The sequence below is a fragment of the Hylobates moloch genome, unplaced genomic scaffold (genome assembly GCF_009828535.3).
Source record: "Hylobates moloch isolate HMO894 unplaced genomic scaffold, HMol_V3 SCAFFOLD_32, whole genome shotgun sequence".
Taxonomy (NCBI): domain Eukaryota; kingdom Metazoa; phylum Chordata; class Mammalia; order Primates; family Hylobatidae; genus Hylobates; species Hylobates moloch.
The window spans coordinates 1,924,060-1,946,624 of record NW_026652307.1 but is presented as its reverse complement, the minus strand read 5'-3'; the positions used below and the strand labels follow the sequence as shown (position 1 = coordinate 1,946,624).

The 22,565-nt window shown below is 49.1% G+C and overlaps 1 protein-coding gene across 2 annotated transcripts in view; it reads left to right on the top strand.

Annotated features, from left to right (window-relative positions):
- Nucleotides 1–731: 731 nt before the first annotated feature.
- The window catches only part of LOC116463287 (phosphatase and actin regulator 3-like), a 271,936-nt gene continuing 250,102 nt past the window's right edge, over nt 732–22,565 (top strand). The window contains exon 1 of one of the 2 annotated variants that reach the window (XM_032146324.2): nt 732–883. In XM_032146324.2, coding sequence (XP_032002215.1) covers nt 775–883 — 109 coding nt within the window. In that variant the 5' untranslated portion in view covers nt 732–774. Of the gene's footprint in view, nt 884–2,685; nt 2,746–22,565 lie in introns of those variants that run through there. The other variant, XM_032146327.2, reaches the window with a different exon arrangement.

Genomic DNA, 22,565 nt, shown 5'->3' with positions numbered 1-22,565 from the left:
CCATCTCAGGCCAGGATCCTGCCTCAAGGGCAGGGCTGTGGCTGCAAAAACCCCAAAGTCAGTAGAGGCTGCTGAGGCCTCCAGAGAGTCACCCCAACCCCTTCACGCCCAGGTGCTGGTGGGTGGACGGGGCATTTTGTGAGAGGGCGCTGGGAGGGTCAGGGGACGGGGCCGGCACAGTTCTAGTTCTGGAGCTGGTTGGGGGTTACAAAGGTATCCCCCAAGCAGCACTCATTAAGCTAAATACGAATGTTTTGTTTCATAGCAAAAAAGGTAAATACATGGGGTTCATTCGAAAGGCAGCAGTGATTCCCACCGCCCTTACATTAAAGGCAGCCAAAGAGTCTCCAACTTAGGGAGCGCCAGGCCTGGCTCAGTCTCGGCCCATCCCACTTCAGCCCCAGCCCATTTTACACCCCAGACCACTGAGGCTCAGAGAGGCCAAGCGACTCGCCCGCCGCCCCACAGCGGCTCCAGCTCTGCTGCCCGTTTACAGCGCCGGGAACCGGCGGCTACACCTCCCGCCCGGCTGTCCCTTTAACGTTTCTAGGGCGTCCCTGGAAGGCCTGGGGCGCGGCGCTGAGGTCTCCGCTCCCGCTCCCCCGGGCCAGGCTGCAGCTCCGGGCGGGTCAAGGTCGCAGCGGCGCCCCTCGGAGCCCCCGCCCGGCGGAGGGGCCGGCCTCGCGTGGCGGCGCCGCCCCCGGCCCTGGTCCCGGTCCCGCCCCGCCGGCGCCTCCCCGCGGCCCCGGCTGCGCTCCGCGGCCCTCCGGCGGGATGCGCGGCCGTGGCGGGGGGCGCGCCCGCTGTCCTGCGCCCCTGCGCTCGCTGCTGAGCGCCTTCGGGGCCCGGGACGCCGCCGCCGCCGCCCGAGGTCCTGCACAAGGTAAGCGCGCGCCGCGGGGAGGGGACGCGGGACGGGGGGCCCGGGGTCCCGGCCGGGCACGAGGCGCTGGGGGACGACTCCTCCTGGATCCCTTGCCCTTGGCCGTTGCGGGTGGCCAGGATGCCCGCTGCGCCCCCAGCCACAGAGGTGGGCGCCCCGGGTCTCAGTCTTACCGCCCCCCCGCAGCAAAGTCACCAGAGTCTCTCCCTAAACAAGGGCAGTGCCGGCCAGGGTCAGAAGCGCTGGCGTGGGGGTCGGCAGTCTGGGGTTTGGAATTCCCCTCTGCCAGCTGCATGAGCCTTTTTGCATGGCATTTGACCTTGCTGCGCCTCAGTTTCTGCATCTGTAAAATGGGGGTGATCCAATACCTGTGTCTTGGGGGCGGCAGTTGGGATCATATGGACAGCGCTGGCCACCCAAGAGAGGGCTCTGCGCTTGTTCACTCTTCTTCCCCAGGGAGGGCCATTGGCCTCCACCCATGTGGGGCTGGCCCCTCGCCCCCTGCTGGCAGACACCTGGCCCTGGAGAGGGTCCAGCTGCAGTTCAAGGGATGGGATCTAGGAAGAGGGGCCTGAGGAATCCAGAAAATGGCCAGGGCCCCAGCTGGGCCAGGGAAGAGGAGTTGAGGATGGGGAGCGGCCTCAGGCCTCCTGGTGACAAGGCTAGTGTGTTGCCTGTGCTCAGTGGCCGTGGGTGCATGAGTACCAGGTGTCCAGCAGGCAGAACCCGGATGCGGTGGAGGAGAGCTAGGCCAGTGTTTCTGCACTGGCCCTTGGTGAGGATACCAGGCGCACATATTACAGATTGTTCCAGGGGCCCCACCCAGGCCTGCCCCTTGCAATCTCCTGGGAGAATCTGTGTTTTTAACCAAAGCACCAGGAAACTCTGGGATCAGGCCATTCGGGAAATGCTCGTTTAGATCCATCAGTGGTTCTTTTCAGTGCCTCGAAACGGGTTGATCCTGCCTTCCCTTGGAGACATTTCTGGTTGTCACACCTGGGGGAACGCCACTGGCACCCAGTGGGCAGAAGCCAGGGACACTGCTAAGTGTCCGGCACTGCCAGGAGCCCTCCTTCCCCCCGAGGCGATAAATGGTGTAGTCCACAGGCTAGTGCTGGGGTTGGGAAACCCTGAGATACAGGGATACGTGGAGTCACAAAGTCGAGAAAGGGGGACATGGGGATTTGGGGGACACTTGAGGGCCCACTCTCTGCCAGGCCTTCTGTGGTGCCCTTGGAGGAGAAGCTCATGGCAGAAGCTTAGCCCAGGCACAGAGGATGGGCAGCTGAATCCACTCATCAGGAATATTGAGCACCTACTGAGCGCCAGTCCCTGTGCTGAGCTCCCAGGGTGCAGTTGGGAAAGAGAGGGAGATGGGGCCCCTCTAGGGTGCCCCCCTCTAATGGGGCAGAAGCCCCTCCCCCACTGCCTGCACAGAGTAGGTGTCCACGAGTGTCAGTGTCCTCCCCCAAAGCACCCCTGTTTTTGGCAATGCATGAGTACTGAGCACAGTGAGGTGTATTCTGGGTTGAATTTTGGGAAAGGGCGTTCCCAGTCTTAACCTTCAGCAGCTTGGCAGTGTGTTTAGGGCCACCAGGAGCCCATGTTCTGCCTGCAGTGATTACGCAACTCCTCACCTGTTCCTTGTGCTCCTCAGTGGTTGGGCATTTTTAAAATAGTTCTGCAGCCTCTGTCTAGGCCTTGATGGATGGATGGCAGGGCTCAGCCACTGCTGACCCACTTTCCCCAAGGAGAAAGCAGAGCATTTTGTCAGTGGGTCAGCAAATGATTATTCATCATTGAAAATGCTTCAGGCGCTGATCTAGATGCTGGGATGCTGCGGGGAGCAGGGAGGCCCTGAGGTGAGAATTCACTTGATGGCACTGGGGAACAGGAGGGTAGTTGAGGCTGGAAGCCCATCAGCTAGGGGACTGGAGGGAGCTGAGTTTGGGGAGGTGGCCCATGGGCCTTGGCCTCCATCATAAGTCCCTAGGGGTTTTACATGTGCAACCCGAGGCCAATGGCAGGTTCTAGGCTGAGGAATTGCATGTCCCTCTGTGTCTGAGAGAAAGCTCCTCGTGGCCGCTGTGTGGCCGCAGGTTTATTTGGAGGTTATGGCAGCAGGGGAGTTGCCAGCTGCTTGGAGGACAGGAGGCTGATAGGACCTGCTCATGACTTGGGTACCCTAAATCCAGGATGCCATGTCGGTTTGGGGTCTGAGCACTGGGTGGATGGTGGTGCTGTTTATGGGGGTGTGGAAGGCTTGGTGGGGGAGGAGGGAGACTGGTGGGAGGCTTCTGCAGTGCATTCCTTCACTTTCCATGGAGAGAGGAGGTTTGGGAGAGGAAGCACGCATTCCGTGCTGACCATGGTGATTTGGAGGGGCTGTGTATACTGGGCCATCGCACGTCTGAGTCTGGAGCTTGGGGCGGTGGTTGGTCTGGAGGTTGCAATCTGAGATTCATCAGAATGGGGCTGGCACTTAAAGGAGGTCACTTGGGAGGGGGCTAAGGCAGAGAGTGTGGCTGGGTTTCTTGGTTTCAATGTGGCATTTCAATGTTGAGTCAGATAGGACCCCAGTGCAAATGCCAAGTTTTTGGTTTGGAGCAAGGGTCCGAGCACCCAAGGAAGAACCAGGCGGTGTGCCCACAACTCTTTGGGCACTCTGATGCCAGACCTCGAGAAGATCCCTTTGACTTCGTTCCTTTTGGAACCAGGAGGATCTGTCCAGCTGCCACCTGAAGCTCGGCTTCCCTGATTTGTGTGGCTACTTCCTGGAGATTGCTTGAGAATCTTAACTCTCACCCTTAAAGGGATAATGTGCTATTTCTGGGGCCAGGGCTGCATTAATTTAGGAACAAATTAACCACTCATTCTTCCAGACTTTGAAGTCTGATTTCGAAGCGCTGACTCGTAGTGGGTTATTTCTGCACTAAGTGAGTTTTTTTTTCCTATTAAATTTTTTTTTGAAGGGAAAGGCGTGATCCATGATATCATGACATGTCCCAGCTGATGCTCATTAAAAGTTGTGGCTTTAGGGGCTGCAAAAGACAGTTTGAAATTTAATGCCTTGTTTCCCTGGCTCAGCTCAGAGTCGGGGCTGGGCAAGGCTCCCTGAAGGCAATAACTCTGAAGACCCAGATTGGGTCTGGAGTTGCCCAATTCTTTTGAAATCTTAATGACAACCAGCTGGACTTAGCAGGCTTTTCTGGTAGCAAGTGACTGAAATGGACTAGACACACAGAAGCAAAAGGGCTGTCTGTTAATTCAGGAAACTGGGCGTCTGTAGCTCCAGCTAGCCTCTCCTTGTCTGTCCTGGACTCAGGCTGGGTCATATCGCTGGCCCTTGAACCACTTACTGGAGCGAGGGAGTGGGGAGGACTGGACGACCAAGACCTAGCTGTCTCCTCCAGTCCAGAAATGGAGCTGGCATCCCCGCCATAGCCAGCCTGAGACTTCCAGTAGGAAATCAGGAGGATCACAGAAGGAGATGGGTTCTGGGATCACAAACTCCCACATGGCAGTGCAAGAACCCCACAGCTGTGCTCACCTGACCTGCAAAACCCGCCGTGCATTGCAAATCACCCTGCAGCCTTCAGTTTCCTTTCCTGTGACCAATGTGTGCTTAGAGGCAAAAGGCAGAGTCATGATGTCCCGGCAGCTCGAGAAGGCCCTGGGAGAGGTGTGACCTGGCTACACATCTTGTTTCTCTCCTTTCCCCGCAGGGTGCTCAGGGCACACCTGTGAGAGCCAAGCACCTCCCCACAGCCAGTGGCCCCTCAGGTCTGCTTCTCCTTCGCCTGCTCTGAGCCTCACATTTTCTCACCGCTTAGCCCAAATCCCCACGCAGCTGTCACCCCATTACTTTAAGGACTGCTGTCTGCTGGTGAACTTTGCTGATGACTAAGTTGATCGCTCCATTTTTGTTTGAAGGGAAAGGAGTGATCCCCAATCTTTAGAAATGGCCTAGGCTGGGCGCAGTGGCTCACGCCTGTAATCCCAACACTGTGGGAGGCTGAGGCTGGCAGATCATGAGGTCAGGAGATTGAGACCATCCTGGCTAACACAGTGAAATCCTGTCTCTACTAAAAGTGCAAAAAATTAGCTAGGCGTGGTGGCGGGCGCCTGTAGTCCCAGCTACTCGGGAGGCTGAGGCAGGAGAATGGCGTGAACCCAGTAGGTGGAGCTTGCAGTGAGCCGAGATTGCTCCACTGCACTCCAGCCTGGGTGACAGAGCGAGACTCCGTCTCAAAAAAAAAAAAAAAAAAACAAAAGCCTAGCCTGTAGTTGGGACTCCATAAATATTTTATGGGATGAATGGATAATGTGGTCTCCAGCTCAGGGGATAAGTTTTTCTGGAAAAAAATTACTCCCTCAAACACATACACGTATATATTTAATTACACTAGTATGTCATGAATACATCCTCCAAGTGAGAAATTGAAAACATTGCAAATAAGGCTCAAATCCCTCTGGAACATGAATCCTCCCCCCGCCCCCCACCCTTCGCCCTTCCCCAGGGAAGCCACTGTTACCATTCATGGCATTTCCCACCAAACTTTCTTGACATAAGCATGTGCTTTTTAAAGAAATGGCATCACACAGCACTTCTCGTTGTGAAGCTGTTTTCACTCTGCAGTGTGTCTTGGAGAGTTATCTGGCTTCGTAGGTTCTGTCTAATTGCTTTAGAATATTCCATGGCTGTTTTCACCTTTCTGCTACCGATGGCCATGGAGGTCCTTCTCAGATCCTGTCACAGGCTGTGCTACAGGGGACATCCTGCATGCGGCGCTGGATGCATCTGTACAAGCGTTTCTCTATAAGGCACATCCTAAGAATGGAACTCCTGGGGCTTAGGATGAGTGCATTTTAAATGTAAGCTGCTATTGCCAGACTGTTTCCCATAGTGGCTGTGTCACTCCCAACAGCAGTGTCGGAGGTACCCGTTTCTCTCACCAGCACTTGATACATTCACATTCTGAAATTTTGCCCATCCTTCAGAGAAGTGAAAATCACATTGTTTAATTTGCATTGCCTTGATTGCTTGAGAGTTTTTCTTATGTGACTTGGCCATTTAGATTTCACTCTCTGAGTGTTGCCTCTTCATTTACTTTGCGCTCTTTTTCCAGGGGGTCGTTGGTGTGTTTCCGAGTGGTTTGTGAGCGCCATTAATCTGATCTGGAACCCAATCCTCCGCGGGCTGCAAATATTCGTGTTCTGTCTGTTGTGTGTCTTTTCACTTTGTTTATGGTGTTCTTGGTTGAATAGAAGCTTTTAGTTCTGATGTGGTAAAATGTATCCAGCTTTTTCTTTGTTTTTGCTTCTTGTGTCTTAAGAAACCCTTTTCTGCCTCGAGTTTCGAGTGAACAGCTTATCTCAGTGTAGCAGGGAGGGTCCTGGTTTTAGCTCTGAAAGTCCTGCACCCTGAGAAGTCCTCGGCCCGGGGCATACCAGGAAGGCTGCTCAGAAACACATCCCTCTGCGTTTCCTTTTGAGGCTTGTATAGCTTTTTCTTTGCATTTATTTTTCTAATCTACTATAACGTGTGTGAATGAACAGTATGAGGTAGAATACAGGGTTTTAATAAGGATTACAGGAGTCACTGGGTTTAACCCAGGGGTCTGTTGATTCTGGTGGGGATTCCTAGCCCTGAGGGAGCAGAGGGAGGAAAGGTGGTCTGGGGGTGGGGACAGATCCAGTCAATTTACTTTATCCCTAACTGCGAAGTGGACCATGGCTTCCAAACCAAAACTCAGAGCAGGTTTTGGGCAAAAATTGGTCTGATCTGGTGGCCTACATGGTTTTATTGATACGATTGACAATTGGCTGTACATTTCCCAAGCAGGGACCAGCTGTGTGGAGAAATTTGGATGCTCCTTCTCGTAGCCTGGCTGCTTTCCCAGGGCCGGCCCCAGGAGGGAGGCTCCCTGCGTGCCCGCCTCCACCAGCAGCCTCGGACTGACTCCTAACAAGCCCAGGGCGCTGGCTTTCCCGGAACCCTCCTCTGATTCGGGATTTCTACCAAACTTCGGTAGCGGTTTACTTTAAGGAAAACAACAACGATACACATCCCTTGCATAGGACTCCTAGCCTGGGCTGGGGCTGGCTGGGATGTGGGGATGGGAGGACCGGGGGTCTGGCCCTCTCTGGGCTGGCCCGGAGTTTGCGTTGTGGGCTTTGCATTGGGCAGGGGGAGTTGCCCTTTGGAAGCTGGTGACCTTGTGGCCTAGATTACCTGGAGCAATGTCGATTTTGCGTTATTACAGTATTTTCAGGAAAGCTACTTAGGTGCACCAGTCACCAGGGACGGTTCATGCGTGGACCTGTGGAAGGCCTTTCCCGGAGGGAATTCAGCAGCTCTTGGGCCTCACACTGCGAAGTGGGCCAGACCGGGGGGCTCTCTATGGAAGGTTCCTGTGCCAGGCATTTTAGTCGCAAACTGTGTGGGCCAAAGGAAACACAAGTGAGCTAGTGGGCAAGAAGGTGTCGTACTGGTGCCTGTGTGTGCAACGGGGCAGCCCTAACACAGTGCCTCCGTGCCTCAGTGCCTCAGTGCCTTGGGTGGTGCCCTTAAGGACAAGTGTGTGTGAACGTGCATGAGAGTGTGAGGATGTACATGAGTGCGTGTGCCTGTGTGTGCCTGATTGTGTGTGTGTATGCATGTGTGAGGCTGTGCAAGAGTGTGTATGTGCCTGTGTGTGAATGACTGTGTGTGTGAGGGTGTGAAGCTGTGATGAGTGCACGTGCCTGTGTGTGCATGATTGTGTGTGTGTGTGTGAGGGTTGAGGCTGTGCAGGAGTGTGCATGCCTGTGTGTGTATGCATGTGTGTGAGGGTGTGAAGCTGTGCAGGAGTGTGTGTGAAGGTGTGCGTGAGTGTGTATATGAGCAAGTGTGTGCATGAGTATTACATGCATGAGTGTGTGCATGAGCAAGTGTGTGCATGAGTGTGCGCGTGCATGAGTGTATGTGTGCTTGTATCTATGAATGTAATCTCCCTCAACCTAGCGTGCCAGCCTCAGCACAGCCCTGCTCTGACCAGAGGCTTAGGAGGCCCTCCAGCTCCCAGCCCCTACCCCTCCGTCTAAGCCAGGCCTCTTACCTTCACTCCCCGGCCTTCACCCGTGCTGCTCCTCCTGCCAGAAGGCTCCTGGCCTCCTGTGGAGTGTACCCATCTGTCAAGGCCCAGCAGTGAGATCTCGTCTGTGAAGCCTCTCACCCCCTATTCTGGGGTGAGCTTTTCCCCCTGTAAACTCTTATCGTCCAAATCTCTCCTTCATATAAGGACCAGATTGGATTGCCCACTCCCCACCCCCTCAGCAGCCTCATTTTAATGTAATCACCCCTTTAAAAAATGCCTTCTCCAAATATTGCATTCTGAGACACTGGGGATGAAAACTTCAGCATATACATATTAGGGGGAATACAGTTCAGCCCCTGACAGCTCGGCTGGGAATGTGAGCAGGGCCTCAGGTCCTTTCCACTCGGGCTATTGCATGCGCAGCTTGAGGTGCAGAAGTGAGCAACCCGAGAGAAACAGACTCAAGTTCCGTCACCGCTTATGATCTGGCTTTGGACATCGCAGTCCCGCTTCTGCCTTAGAATCGGTCTTCCCTGACTCGGGGTGAGGGTCGGCGTGAACCCACCTCTCAGCGGGAGGCTGCAAAGCCACACTGCGAGAAGAACATATGAGGTTGGAGGTGATGTGACCAAAAATGTCACTGCACTGGGAGGGACCCTCAGATGCTTGTGACTGGTTTCTGGCAGATTTCGCCCCAGGCACGTTTTTCTTTGCTGGGTGTGCTTTGCCTGCTGCTGCCATAAATCACAGTTGTGAGTACAGCTACAGCTGAGTCCTGTGAGTCCTCTAGTGAATCACTCAACCTGGGGGTGGTCATGGGGACCCCGGCACAATAATCACCCTGTTCACTCTCGTTAATGATCCATCTGCTCCACCAAAGGTAAACCCAGTGAGTGGCGCATTTTTGTGTGCAGGGCATGCACCCCATGCCTGGCACCTAGTGGGTGTGCTGTAAGCTCTGTGTCCAACGGAGAGCATGATGAGGAGGCGATGGTCGGGAGGTGGGGTTGGTGGCAGGGAGGCCTCCTCTCCTCACCCCCGTGCAGAGGCCCTTCCTTGCGGCTCACAGGAGTTTCTTCAAGTACTGTCGCTCTGACATTGAGCTTTTCATTTCTCCCTAAAGGAAAGCCATTTAGCAAAAAGAATCTCCTAATTTAGCAACATTATCTCTGTCAAGTTACAGGAAGTGGGCATGTGGCCTCTTTGCATGAGTCTCTCAGCGGTGGAAGCTGGCTCTTCCTCCTGAAAACATGTCGTATTTTTAGACTGTCTTGAATGATTTACACACCTTTTCTACAAGCAGACCTGGAGATGGGAATGCACAGGCCTGCCTGGACGTCTTCTCCAATACCCAACCTGTGTGTTCGTGCTGTCACCTGACAGGTGCCCTTGGTAGCCCTTCTCCATCCAAGCCTCCCTCCAGGTGGCCTGCCCTGGCCTGCTCTGTGGTCATTCTGCCTCGTGGAGGCCGGCACAGACTTCCTGCCCCCTGCACATTGCACATTTGGACCTAAGTTCATTGCCACTCCCCCAGAGGGCAAACACTAAAAATAGACTCTCTTCACTGGATGAGGTTTCTAATACAAGCTAAGGACTGCGTCTCTCCACTTACGAGTGTCCGAAACAGCTGTAAGAACTGCACATTCTCCATCTTCCATGACTAAATCCCCTTAACGACCCCAATTCACTCTAGTTCTGGTAACCGGGACGCTCCTGCACTCGAGGCTTGGTGCATGTTCGATTTCTATTTTTATTTTAATGGCTTTGCTATCTGTGCCTTTTCCTATAATCCATGACAAATCATGATAAATTAACTCCATTATTTTTTTACTGTTTGGTTAAACATTGGGAGAATAAAAAATAAGGAGATATTCCTCTTATTTGTAGATTACTGTGATTTCCGACCTAGAGTATTGTGGTCACGGGTGAAAGTGCAGAATATTGAACACTGATCATTTGTGCTGTTTGCTTGGGAGTCACTGCAGTGTGGGATTGGAGAGGAGCCACCCTGCAGTCACTGGACAGTGATAGCCACACCAGCCAGGGCCTGTCCTCAGTCCTGCTCACTCATCTACACATCTCTGTGGGAGATGGGCTCGACCTGGTGGGACCCCATTTGACAGGTGAGGAAAACCGAGGCTGATAGGGATGGAGTAATGTGCCCAAGGTCGCAGCTGGTGAGCTGAATTTGAGCCTGGACAGTCTGCTGGATTCTTGGTCGTTCTGTGATCCTGTCTCTCATGAACCTGGATTTATATTATATCCCTTTGGTTCTGGAAAGTGTCTGACAGCAGGTCAATGCTTGTCGTTACTGCCTGCTTTGGAAGCCCTTAAAAGATGCCCCAACTCTGGCTGTCCTTGTGGGGTGCCTGTCTTGGAAATGAGCAGGCTGCTGACTGAAAAGAGCCTTTCCCTGTAGGTGGGATATGATGCCCCACAGGTGGGACCCCGTATGCCCTACAGGTGGACACGGGTGGTTCTCTCCATCTGTCCTCATCTGTGGCTTCTTCCCTTTGTTAGAGTCTTGAGTTGATGTTGGATATGAGTGTACCTTCTGAGGATCGTCTAAGCAGGGTGGAGGAGATGCAGGTTGCACAGAGGTGGGAGAAGGACCCTTGGGGCCAGGAGGCAGATGTGGGGTGTCCCCAGCTCTGCCCCGGGTCCCAGTGTGACCCTGTACATGTTCACCCTTCTCTGAGCCTGGCTTTCCTCGTGGATGGAGTGTGATTCCGAAACCCAGTGTTCATGGCTGGTCAGGAGGATCACAGGAGAGATGTCTATTGCTGCCAGAACAATTTACCACCAACTCAGCGGCTAAAGCAGCACCAATTTGTCACCACACACAGCTTGTGGGGCATGGGTGCAGGTGGGCTTGCCTGCTTCCCTCTCTGGGTCTCTGCAGTGCTGTGCTCTTTGTCAGACGCTCTGGGAGAGAATTCACTTCCTGCTCGTTCTGGTGGTTGTCAGAATTCAGTTCCTTGAGGCTGTAGGACTGAGGTCCCTATTTTCTTGCTGGCTGTCAGCTGGAGCCGGGGCTGGGGCTGGGGCCCAGGTCATTTTGGTTCTCAGCTCTAGAGGCCACCGCCTTCCCTGGCTCATGTCTACCTTCAAGGCCAGCAAGGGTGGCTGAATCCTCTCAGCCTTCAAATCTCTCCTCCTTCCCTTCCACCCTGTCCACTCCTGCGTTCCCCTCTGCTTCCTAAGTGATTCCATGAGGCCCATCGGGTCCTCCAGGTTCATCTCCATATCTTCAGGTCTCCTGATTATAACCAAAGGCCTTCACATTGGTGCCTACATTGGTGCTTGATCAGGTCACCGGGGGTCAGGAGTCCTGAGGGAATGAATGGCTCTCAAATTCTGCTGTCCTTACTGTGGGTAAGTGGCTGAGGGCTGCTTGGAGGAACCTCATGGTGGCTGAGGGCTGCCTGGAGGAACCTCACAGTAAAACAAACATCCTCTCACTTAACCAGCACATAAACTCATATGTGAGACTCTGATTTGTAGCAGTCATAGTGCACAGGAAGTTTGTTCATTTATTACAGATTTAGCTGCAGGGTGCTTTTGATAAAAAGACTTGGTTGAATATAGTTAAAACAAATCTGGGATGTGCCCCCTTGCTCAGCATTTCCGTTGCCCCTGTCCCAGTCCAGGCTGCCCCATCTCTCCCTGTCCGATGCAGCAGCCCCGCCCCCCTGGTCCCTGGGGCCATCTCTGCTGTCGTCCACTTTATCCTCTATCTGGCAGCCCCAGCACCCTTCCAGGAGAGGTCAGTCTGCTCTCAGCTCTTCCTGGCTGGAGACCCTCCCAGGTTTCCTGTCTCTCCCAAGATAAGATCCATGCTTCTACTCATGCTGGGTCAAGAGGCCCTTTGAGTCCTGAGGCCTGTCCCCATCCTCAGCCTCCCGCTATCTCCCCAGTACTGCCCCACCCCTCACCCCTGGCTGCTTCTCAGCCTCTCCAACTGCCCTGTGCTTGCTAGTCTTGCCCTACCACTCCCCACCCCCGCGGCCTGGCCCCCATGCCTGGCACAGGCCCTGTGCTCAGTGAATACTGGTTGAATGAGTGGGCACATGAATCAGCGAATGAGAGACTCAAATGATCAAATATAAAGCAGAGCCTGCGTCTCAGGGACACTCCTCCAGCCTGGCGAGTCTGCAGTCTTCAAGGCCCGTTGCCGAATGAAGGGTCTATTTCCCATCTTTGCTGTGAGTCCCAGGTTTCCATGGGAGCAGAACCTACCCTGTTCTAATGTCTGCACCTTCACTCCCAGCTGCTGACGGCCCCCCAGGGCCCATCCCCAGGAACAGGGAGGCTCCTTTTATGCCACAAGGTATAGACTCACAGATTCCCCCAAGTAGCAATTGAAAAGAACCAGCAGGGTCCGTGACCCCAAACTGCAGGCTGAAGTACCAGGGTAATCTTTGTCACACCCCAAGTTGCGGGACAGCAGAGCCCTCTGCCAAATAGAGAAGTGAATGTTATTCCCCCGTGGGCTTTGGAAAATCCTTGCACTATTGTTAATATCTCAGGGCGAAGGCCGGTGAGGGCGCCAGAATTTAATTGCCTAAATAATTGCTTTCCCCAAATGCAAAATCCCGGCGGACCCACCAGCTTCAGTGCGCTCATCGGTTTTAATGAATGGTGGGCGCCGAGAGAGATCACAGCTTCTGTGCAAACACGGACGGCCGTCACTATTTATAGCTTTGTACAGGTTGATTCTTGGGATCATCATTGCTACGGCTGCAGAACGTAAGATCTATTTTTAAAGCACTACCTATAAGCCTAGTGCTATGGATTTTCGGTAATTTATAGCTCGGGCTACGAGACTGCTTTTGAATGGTTACTCTGTAAAGTACTTAATCTACAGTTGCTGCGATGGGGTGCTGGTGGCACGAATCTGTGCTGTGGTGAGTCCGTAAGCCCAGCTCCATGGACTCTGCTGGGAAAAGAAACAACTGTCTTAAGTATATAAATCCAGGAAACATAGGAAACGTCCACATTGAACTGGCAGAAGGAGAACATGTTTGGGTGACAAGGGGCATTATTTAAACATGAAAGATCTTCCTTTAAAAGTTAAAGAAAAGAAGTAAACACCTAATAGTGTATACAACAATGCTAATTCTAGAAGAGGGTTATAGATTTGCTCTTTTATTTATTATTAACATTCTAATTATGTAAGTGTTTCATGATCTCCTCCTTCTGGCAAAAATGAAAGCATTTTGAGTAGGGGCACAGGGAGCTCGGACAGTCGCCATCGTGGACTCTAGGCTCTTCTCTCCGCTTCTGTAGGCAGCTGTTTCACCATGGAGGACGGGGATGCCCAGAACATCCACCTTGTGCTTCCATAGTCATATGTATCTGTGGGAATATATGGTACTGGTGAGTGTGTGTGCACTCATGTGTGCATGTGTGTGCGTGAGTGTGTGTGCTCCATGAGTGATTATGGCATTGTTATGTTATTTACTAACCCAGGAAATAAGAGCTCCAATGATGTTAGACTACAAAGATCTTTTGCAGTACAAGGAAGCCGCTGAGTGCTATTCCCTAGTGTGGATATACCACAGGGCAGCCGTTCTGCTTTGAGGTATGTTTAGGTTGTTTCCACTTGATTGGCCTCATGCATACCTTCCTGTGTTTGGGGTTTCTCTGGAGTAGATGACAAGAACTGGATGAGCTGGGACAGGACATTTTCTATTTGGGCAGATGCAGCCAGTCATCCTGGTTGCTGGTTTCAGTCCCATCCAGCATCTGCAGTGCCTGTTTCACCACATCTTCACCAGCACTTGGTGTTAGACTTTCAACTTTACCTGTTTGTTTGTTTATTCTTTCCTTCACTGGGATCAGGGGGTAAAGCCTGGTGGTTAAGAAGGAGGCCTGAGGGGACAGATCCACGCCAGTCCTCCTGCTCCCTGGATCTGTGGCCTCGAGGAGCTCTGCTGGTTCCTGTCTTAGACTTTTTTGGCTGCAACAACAGAATATCTTAGATGGATAATTTAGAAACAGCAGAAATTTATTGCTCACTGTTCTGCAGGCTGCAAAGTCCAAGATCAAGGTGCCGGCAGATTTGCTGTCTGGTGAGTGCCAGTTGCTCAGAGGTGGTTCCTTGCTGCTACGTCCTCACAAGCGAAAGGTGTACACAGGGCTCCCTGGACCCTCTTTTATAAGGCACTTATCACTGATGAGGGTGGGGCCCTCATGACCTAATGGTCGTCATCTCTGAGTGCTGTGCTGTCCTATGCAGGACCCATGTCCCATATGTGGCTATTGAAATTTATTTGAATGTTAAATGAACTAAAATGAGATGAAATTAAAAATTCAGGTCCTCTGCAGCATGCACCACATTTTAAGCACTCTCAACACTTGTGGCTTCCATGATGGACCGTGCCACGTATACCATCTTCATTCTCGTAGAACATTCTAGCGCATAGTGCAGCGCCAGGGATGAGGCAGCCTCCCCAGTAATTTGCACCAGCCCCAGCCTGCCCTTGACAGGGTTCTGGCCATTCCCATCCCTCGCATAGACACATCTCATCCTCTCCGAAGGCACCTGCTCCTCCCTCCAGGCTGAGCCATCAGAGTCCCATCAGAGTCCCTCCCACGGCGCCCCAGTGCTTCAGTTCCCCACTTCCGGTGGCTCCCGTCAGCGTCCACTTCGCAGGTCTCCACCCGGGCAAGGCTCCTCACTCATCTCCCAGCTCTGGTCTTGGCCTCCACATCTTCCTGAGTGACACCATGCGGGGAACTTGGTGGGTATTTTAGGGGACAGATGAGGAAGCTGAGGCCTCAGGAAGACAGCTGAAGTGTTTTTGGGTGAGGTGGACCAGGGACCACTTTGGGGCACCAGCAACTCCAGCTCCTCATCATGGGGGCCAGGGCGAATTCCTTTCTTTAGGAGATTCTGCCTTCTTTTTCCCACAATGCAGTGCCACTGGGGGAGAGCTCATGGCTGATCTCACCCACTGAGACCCACTGAGATCCATTGAGACTCCATTTCTGCAAAGCTCTCCAGACCCTTCGCCCATGGCCTTGGGAGAACGGTGAATGTTAAAGGGCCGAGAGTGTCGCCGCAGAAGCCATGTGGCTCCCCGCAGCAGGGCCAAGGCCTCTGTTACTTTATTTTGTGTTGTTTTTCTATAAAGTGATAGATATATATGGTAAAAATATAAAGAATACAGTAGGACGTAAGGCAAAAATCAGCTTCTCTTGCCCCTCAACTCTCCAGATCTCTGGGTCTTCTCTGGCTGCTCCCAGAGAAGTGCCGTGGCTCTAAGAGGTCACCAGTGTTGCCTCTGAATCCTTCTGGAAAGTCTACACAAAACTTTTGTGCATGGCTTTTGAAATACACACACACACACACACACACAACATTCCTATTCTGTGTATGCTTCCGCACACCTTGATATTTCTATTAACAGTGTATCACAGTAGTTGCTGTGTATGAGCCTACAAATGTCTTCCAAGAAGATCTCATCGCAGGACCTTTGTGTGTGCTGTTTCCCACGCCTGGCATGCTCTTTCCTTAGAGAGCCCTGTGCCTATGGCTGATTCCCTTATTCCACTCAGGCCTTTGCACCAGTATTTCTAAACCTTGACCCTTCTTTCTTTCTAAGACCAGTGTTAGGTTCACAGCAAAACTGAGAGGAAGGTACAGGGATATTCCATAGACCCCCATCCCAACATGCATAGCCCCACACATTATCAACATCCCCCACCAGGGCAGTACATCTGTTACAACTGATGCACCCACATGGACGCAGGAAGATCACCCACAGTCCATGGTTTACATTAGGATGTATCATTGGTGATGTACATTCACTCATTCTTTAGAACAATTCATACATTTTTAAATTTTTTTAATTTTATTTATTTATTTTTAATTATACTTTAAGTTCTAGGGTACATGTGCACAACGTGCAGGTTTGTTACATATGTATACATGTGCCATGTTGGTGTGCTGCACCCATTAACTCATCATTTACATTAGGTATATCTCCTAATGCTATCCCTCCCCCTTCCCCCCACCCCACAACAGGCCCCAGTGTGTGATGTTCCCTTTCCTGTGTCCAAGTGTTCTCATTGTTCAATTCCCACCTATGACTGAGGACATGTGGTGTTTGGTTTTTTGTTCTTGTGATAGTTTGCTCAGAATGATGGTTTCCAGCTTCATCCATGTCCCTACAAAGAACATGAACACATCCTTTTTTATGGCTGCATAGTATTCCATGGTGTATATGTGCCACATTTTCTTAATCCAGTCTAGCATTGTTGGACATTTGGGTTGGTTCCAAGTCTTTGCTATTATGAATAGTGCTGCAATAAACATATGTGTGCATGTGCCTTTATAGCAGCATGATTTATAATCCTTTGGGTATATATGCAGTAATGGGATGGCTGGGTCAAATGGTATTTCTAGTTCTAGATCCTTGAGGAGTCTCCACACTGTCTTCCACAATGGTTGAACTAGTTTACAGTCCCACCAACAGTGTAAAAGTGTTCCTGTTTCTCCACATCCTCTCCAGCACCTGTTGTTTCCTGACTTTTTAATGATTGCCATTCTAACTGGTGTGAGATGGTATTTCATTGAGGTTTTGATTTGCATTTCTTTGGCCAGTGATGATGAACATTTTTTCATATGTCTGTTGGCTGCATAAATGCCTTCTTTTGAGAAGTGTCTGTTCATATCCTTTGCCCACTTTTTGATGGGGTTGGTTGTTTTTTTCTTGTAAATTTGTTTGAGTTCTTCATAGATTCTGGATATTAGCCCTTTGTCAGATGAGTAGGTTGCAAAAAGTTTCTCCCATTCTGTAGGTTGCCTGTTCACTCTGATGGTAGTTTTTTTCATTCATTTTTTTCCAAGACAAAATCATTCAATTTTCAGACAAGTTTATAATGACACCTACCCCTCCTTATAGTATCATAGAGATACTGCCCTAAAAATCCTCTGTGTGCTACCTATTCATTCCTCTCTTCCTTCTCTGCAACACCTGGCATCCACTCATCTTTTTATTGTCTCCATAATCTTGCCTTTTTCAAGAACAGAATAGAGTTGGAATCATACAGTGTGTGGTCTTTTCAGATCTGCTTCTTTCACTGAGCAATATGCATTTACATTCCCTCCATATCATTTCATGGCTTTATAGCTCATTTTTTTGTACTGAATAATATTCCAATGTTTGGATCTACCACAGTTTGTTTGTCTACTCACCTGCTGAAGGACTTCTTGGTTGCTTCCAAATTTTGACAATTATGAATAAAGTTGCTATAAAAATCCGTGTGCAGGTTTTTGTGTAGATATGAGTTTTCAACATCTTTGTATAAATACCAAGGAAGGCAATTTCTGGATCGTGTGGTAAGAGGAGTTTTAGTTTTGTAAGAAACCACCAAGCTGTCTTCTAAAGTAGCTGCACGATTTTGCATTCTCAGCAGCAGTGAATGTGAATGAGAGTTCCTGTTGCTCCACATTCTCACCAGCATTTGGTATTGTCAGTGTTCTGGACTTTGGCCATTCTGATGGGTGAGCAATGGTCTCTCACTGTGGTTTCAGTTTGCATTTCTCTAATGGCATAATGTTTGGAGCATCTTCTCATGTACTATTTAGCATCTGTAGGTTGTTTTGGTGGGGTGATCTATTCAGGCTTTTGGCCCATTTTTAAATCAAATTGTTCATTCTCTTACTGTTGAGTTTCAAGAGTTCTTTGTATATTTTGGATAACAGTCCTTTATTAGGTATGTGTTTTACAAATATTTTCTCCCAGTCTTCAGCTTCTCTTTTCAATCTCTTGACAGTGTCTGTACAAAGTAGACTTTTTTTATTTTAGTGAAGTCCAGTATATCAATTATTTCTTTCAAGGATGATGCCATCATATTGCATCTAAAAAGTCCTCACAAAACCTAAGGTTTTCTAGACTTTTCTCCTGTGTTATCTTCTAGGAGTTTTACAGTTTTATGTTTTACATTTAGTTCTATGATATATTTTGAATTAATTTTTGTGAAAGGTTTAAGGCTTGTGTCTAGATTCAGTTATTTTTCTGCATGTGGATATCCACTTGTTTGAGAACATTTGTTGAAAAGACTTCCTTTTCTCCATTATATTGTCTTGGATCCTTTGTCAAAAATCAGTTGACTATATTTATGTGGATCAATTCCTGAGCTCCCTATTCAATTCCACTGATTTATTTGTCTGTTTTTCTTCCAGTATCACACTGTCTTGATTAATGTAGCTTTATAGTAAGTCTTAAAGTTGGGAATGCCAGTCCTCCAACTTTGTTCTTCTCCTTCAACAGTGTGTTGGGTATTCTAGGCCTTTTGCCTCTCCATATAAATCTGAGATTCAGTTTGTGAATAGTCACAACTGATTTTGACTGAGATTGCATTGACTTTATGGATCCAATAGAGAAGAACTGACATGACAATATTAAGCAGCCTTCCCATCCATGAACATGGATTCTCTCTCCATTTATTTGGTTCTTGGATTTCTTTCATCAGAGTTTTGTCATTTTCCTCAAATCTTATACATATTTTGTTAGATGTATACCTAGGTATTTTATTTTTGGGGGGTGACTTGCTCATTGCTGGTTTATAGAAAGAGATTAACTTCTGTATGTTATCCTTGTATCTTGCAACCTTGCTACAATAATTTATTAGTTTCAGGAGGCTTTTTGGTCGAGTTTTTTTTTTTATTTTCTACATAGATTTTCATGTCATTTGTGAATGAAGACAGTTTTATTTCTTCCTTCCTAATCTAGGTACTTTTTATTTTTCCTTTTCCTGTCTTATGGCGTTAGTTGAACTTGAACAATGTTAAACAGACACACAATGTTGAAAATCTGTCTGAGTTTTGTCAGATTGTGTCTTTCAAGGAGTCAGTTCCTTTCATCTAGGCCATCAAATTTGTGGACATAGAATTGTTCAGAGTATTCTGTCATTATCCTTTTAATGTTCATGGGGTCTGCAATGTGTGTTCCCTCTTTCACTTCTGCTATTAGTAACTTGTGTCCTCTCACTTTCTTAGTTAAGCTGGCTACAGACTTAACAATTTTATTGATGTTTTGTCAAAGTACCAGGTTTTGGTTTCATTGATTTTATTGATTTTCTATTTTGAATTTCATTGATTTATGCTCTAATTTTGTATTAGTTTTGTATCTGCTTGCTTTGGATTTAATTTGCTCTTCTTTTTCTAGTTTACTAAGGTAGAACCTCAGATAACTGATTTTAGATCTTTCTTCTTTTCTAGGATATACATTCCGTGTTACAAATTTCACTCTAAACATTGTTCTCACTGCGCTCACAAATTTTCATAAGTTGTGTTTTATTTTTGTTCAGTCCAAAATATTTTTAAATTTCACTCGAGATTTCTTCTTTGACCTATGTGGCACATGAGGTGTGTTGTTCAATCTCCACGTTTTGAGATTTTCCAGTTATCTTTTTGTTATTAATTTCTAGTTTAATTTAACTGTGGCCTGAGAGCAGATGTTGTATAATTTCTTTTAAATTTGTTACTGTGCTGGGCATGGTGGCTCACACCTGTAATACCAGCACTTTGGGAGGCCGAGACAGGTGGATCACAAGGTCTGGAGTGCGAGACCAGCCTGTCCAATACGGTGAAACCCCATCTCTACTAAAAAATACAAAACTTAGCCCGGCATGGTGGCGCACGCCTGTAGTCCCAGCTAATCGGGTGGTTGAGGCAGGAGAATGGCTTGAACCTGGGAGGCGGAGGTTGCAGTGAGCCAAGATTACGCTACCACACTCCAGCCTCTCAAAATAAGAACAAAAATAATAAATAAATAAATACATTTGTTAATGTGAATTTTGTGTCCCAGAATATGGTCTATCCTGGTGAATATTTCATGTGAGCTTGAGAAGAATGGGTATTCTACTGTTGTTGGATGAAGTGGTTTATAGATGTCTGTTACATCCAGTTGATTGATGGTGCTGTTGAGTTCAACTCTGTCGTTACTGATTTTCTGCTTAATGGGTCTGTTCGTTTCTGATAGACGGGTGTTGCGGTCACCAACTTTAATCCTGGATTCATCTATTTTTTTCTTTGAAGTTCTGTCTATTTTTACCTCATGTATTTTGACGTCTGTTATTAGGTGCGTACATGTTAAGGATTGTTATGTCTTTTTGGAGAATTGACTCCTTTATCATTATGTAATGCCCTTGGTTGTCCCTGGTAGCTTCTCTTGCTCTGAAGTCTGCTCTGCCTTTCTTCTTTACTTTTATTTTTTACTCTTAACTGTAAGATACCTGTTAAAAAGTGCAGATACCGTAAACATTCATCTTGATGAATTTTCACCAAGTGAACACACCTCTGTAGGCAGAACGCAGTTCAAGAAGCAGAATATAACCTGGATCCCAAAGCCCCCTCGTGTCCCCTCTTAACAAAACCCCTCCTCCACGGGTAGCTATTCTCTGCAGTCTAACATCATCAAGTAGTGTTGTTTGGTTTTTATTTTTCTTTGTTGTCTTTTTTCAGACAGAGCTCACTCTGTTGCCCAGGCTGGAGTGCAGTGGCATGATCTTGGATCCCTGCAACCTCCACCTCCTAGATTCAAGCGATTCTCCTGGCTCAGTCTCCCAAGTAATTAGGACTACAGGCACACAGCACCATGCCTGGCTAATTTTTGTGTGTGTATATTTTTAGTAGGGACAGGGTTTCACCATGTTGACCAGGCTGGTCTTGAACTTCGGACCTCAAGAGATCTGTCCACCTTGGCCTCCCAAAGTGCTGGGTTATAGGCATGAGCCCCCATGCCCGGCCCTGGTACTGAACCTTCTGTAAATGGAATGAGATAGAACATAGTCTTCTTTAACAGAATATTGTGATACCTACCCGGGTTTTTGTCTGGTTAATTTCACTGTTGTATGGTATTTCATTTTGTGAATATAGCACAATTTAATGCCTGTTCAAATTCTTAGGTTAAAAACTTCAAAAACATCTTATTGTCTGACAATTATCTTTGATTTGGATGAGTTATTCTGCGTGTAACACCTCTGGACATTGGCATACGTAGTTTGTGTGTCTGCTCAGCAAATTCCTCTGTGTCCTTCCAAGGTCTGCTCAGCAGGGCGGTGGTGTATTTTTGCATCTGTTTTGTGTACTGCTGGATCACCAGTGCCTGGTGCATAGCAGGTACTCAACAAGGCCATTTCCTGGAGCTTCCCTGAGCTTCCCAGCCTGGCCAGTGGCTCCGTACACTCCTACCTCTCCATGCTGTGATGGTGTTGGACACGGCTTACCCCTTCACCATGCAGACTGGGCCAAGCCATCCCATGCCTGACGGCACACAGGACAGGGCCTGGCATGGAGTCAGTGTTTGGTGCATGTTTGTTGAGCAAATGTCTTCTTTGTAAGCTGGGGTTGCTGGTAGAGATTTTGGTGGGTTGGGGAGGCCAGAGGAAGGAGCTGGAGCTGGTATTATGGAAGGAATGTAGGAGCCCTTTTCTGTCCTGTTGGTAACCCTTGTTAGATACCCTGTCTGAGCCTCAACTTCATTGTTTGTAAAAAGAGGATGATTATTCCAACCTCACAAGATTATAAATCAATGCATGCGAGGTCCTTGGTAAGCTCTAGGATCTACAAAAATGCTATCAGCATTAATCTTGTTACCTCCTCCTCTTCCTTTCATACTTCCTCCTCCTTTATCATCATCAAGTCAGTGACTTTTCGGGGGGCCCAACAAAAGCATGAAGTTCCTGCCTGTGTGAGTTGGGGTATATTTGATGCAATAACGGCCTGGGCTCTGGAGCTGAGGACATGGGATCCAGTCCTGGCTTTGCAGGTTTGTGACCTGGGGCAGGTACTTAAGAACTTTGCCTCTCGTTTTCCTCATTTGCTAAATGGGAAAATCACAGTTCTACCTGATTTGGGTAGTTTCAGCATTAGCCATGTCAATCATTGTAAAGTTTTTAGAACAATGGCTGGCACGTGGTAAGAGCGAAGTGTTAAGTAAATGAAAACCCTACTATCAGAGGCCTATGCCAGCAGGATGTTTGGCCCCTTTACAAGAGATCAGGAGGGAGACAGGTGCAAGGTCTTTCTCTGCTGTTAGCGTTTCATCCTCGTGTGTGTCGCTGCAGGGTCACAGGCTGGCTGCTGTAGTTCCAGGCCCCACAGGGCACTCCAGGGCAGGAAGCAGGAATGCAGTCAGGACTGCAAACTGCACCTGCAATGGTGACAAATGCTTTTTCTGTAAGTGGCTCTCTCTGTCTATCAGCAGTCGTTCCCAGAGGCCCCAGAAGCCTGTTCCTCTCCTTTCGTTAGCTAGAGTCGGAGCATGCAGTATCTGTCACTGTGTGGGGGGACCCAGGATGGAGGAAAAGTCACCTGGAGGTCTATAGCTTTGTGCTGACAACATACAAGATGGGTCAGTGGCCCATGACACAAGAGTGCAGGGGCCAGTGGGGCTGCTTTCCACCCTCCCTGTCGAAAGCCTCCCTGCTTTGGGTTGTGTTTCTCTGCTCTGGGTTCTGTCTTCTATCTCTGCTGCCTCATAGGCCGCTCTCCCAGTCACCTGGATGTGCTGGGGGCACGGAAGGAGAATATCAAAGGGCAGATGGTCTCTCACAAGGAACTTTTTGTTCTGCTAATGGTGAAAGCA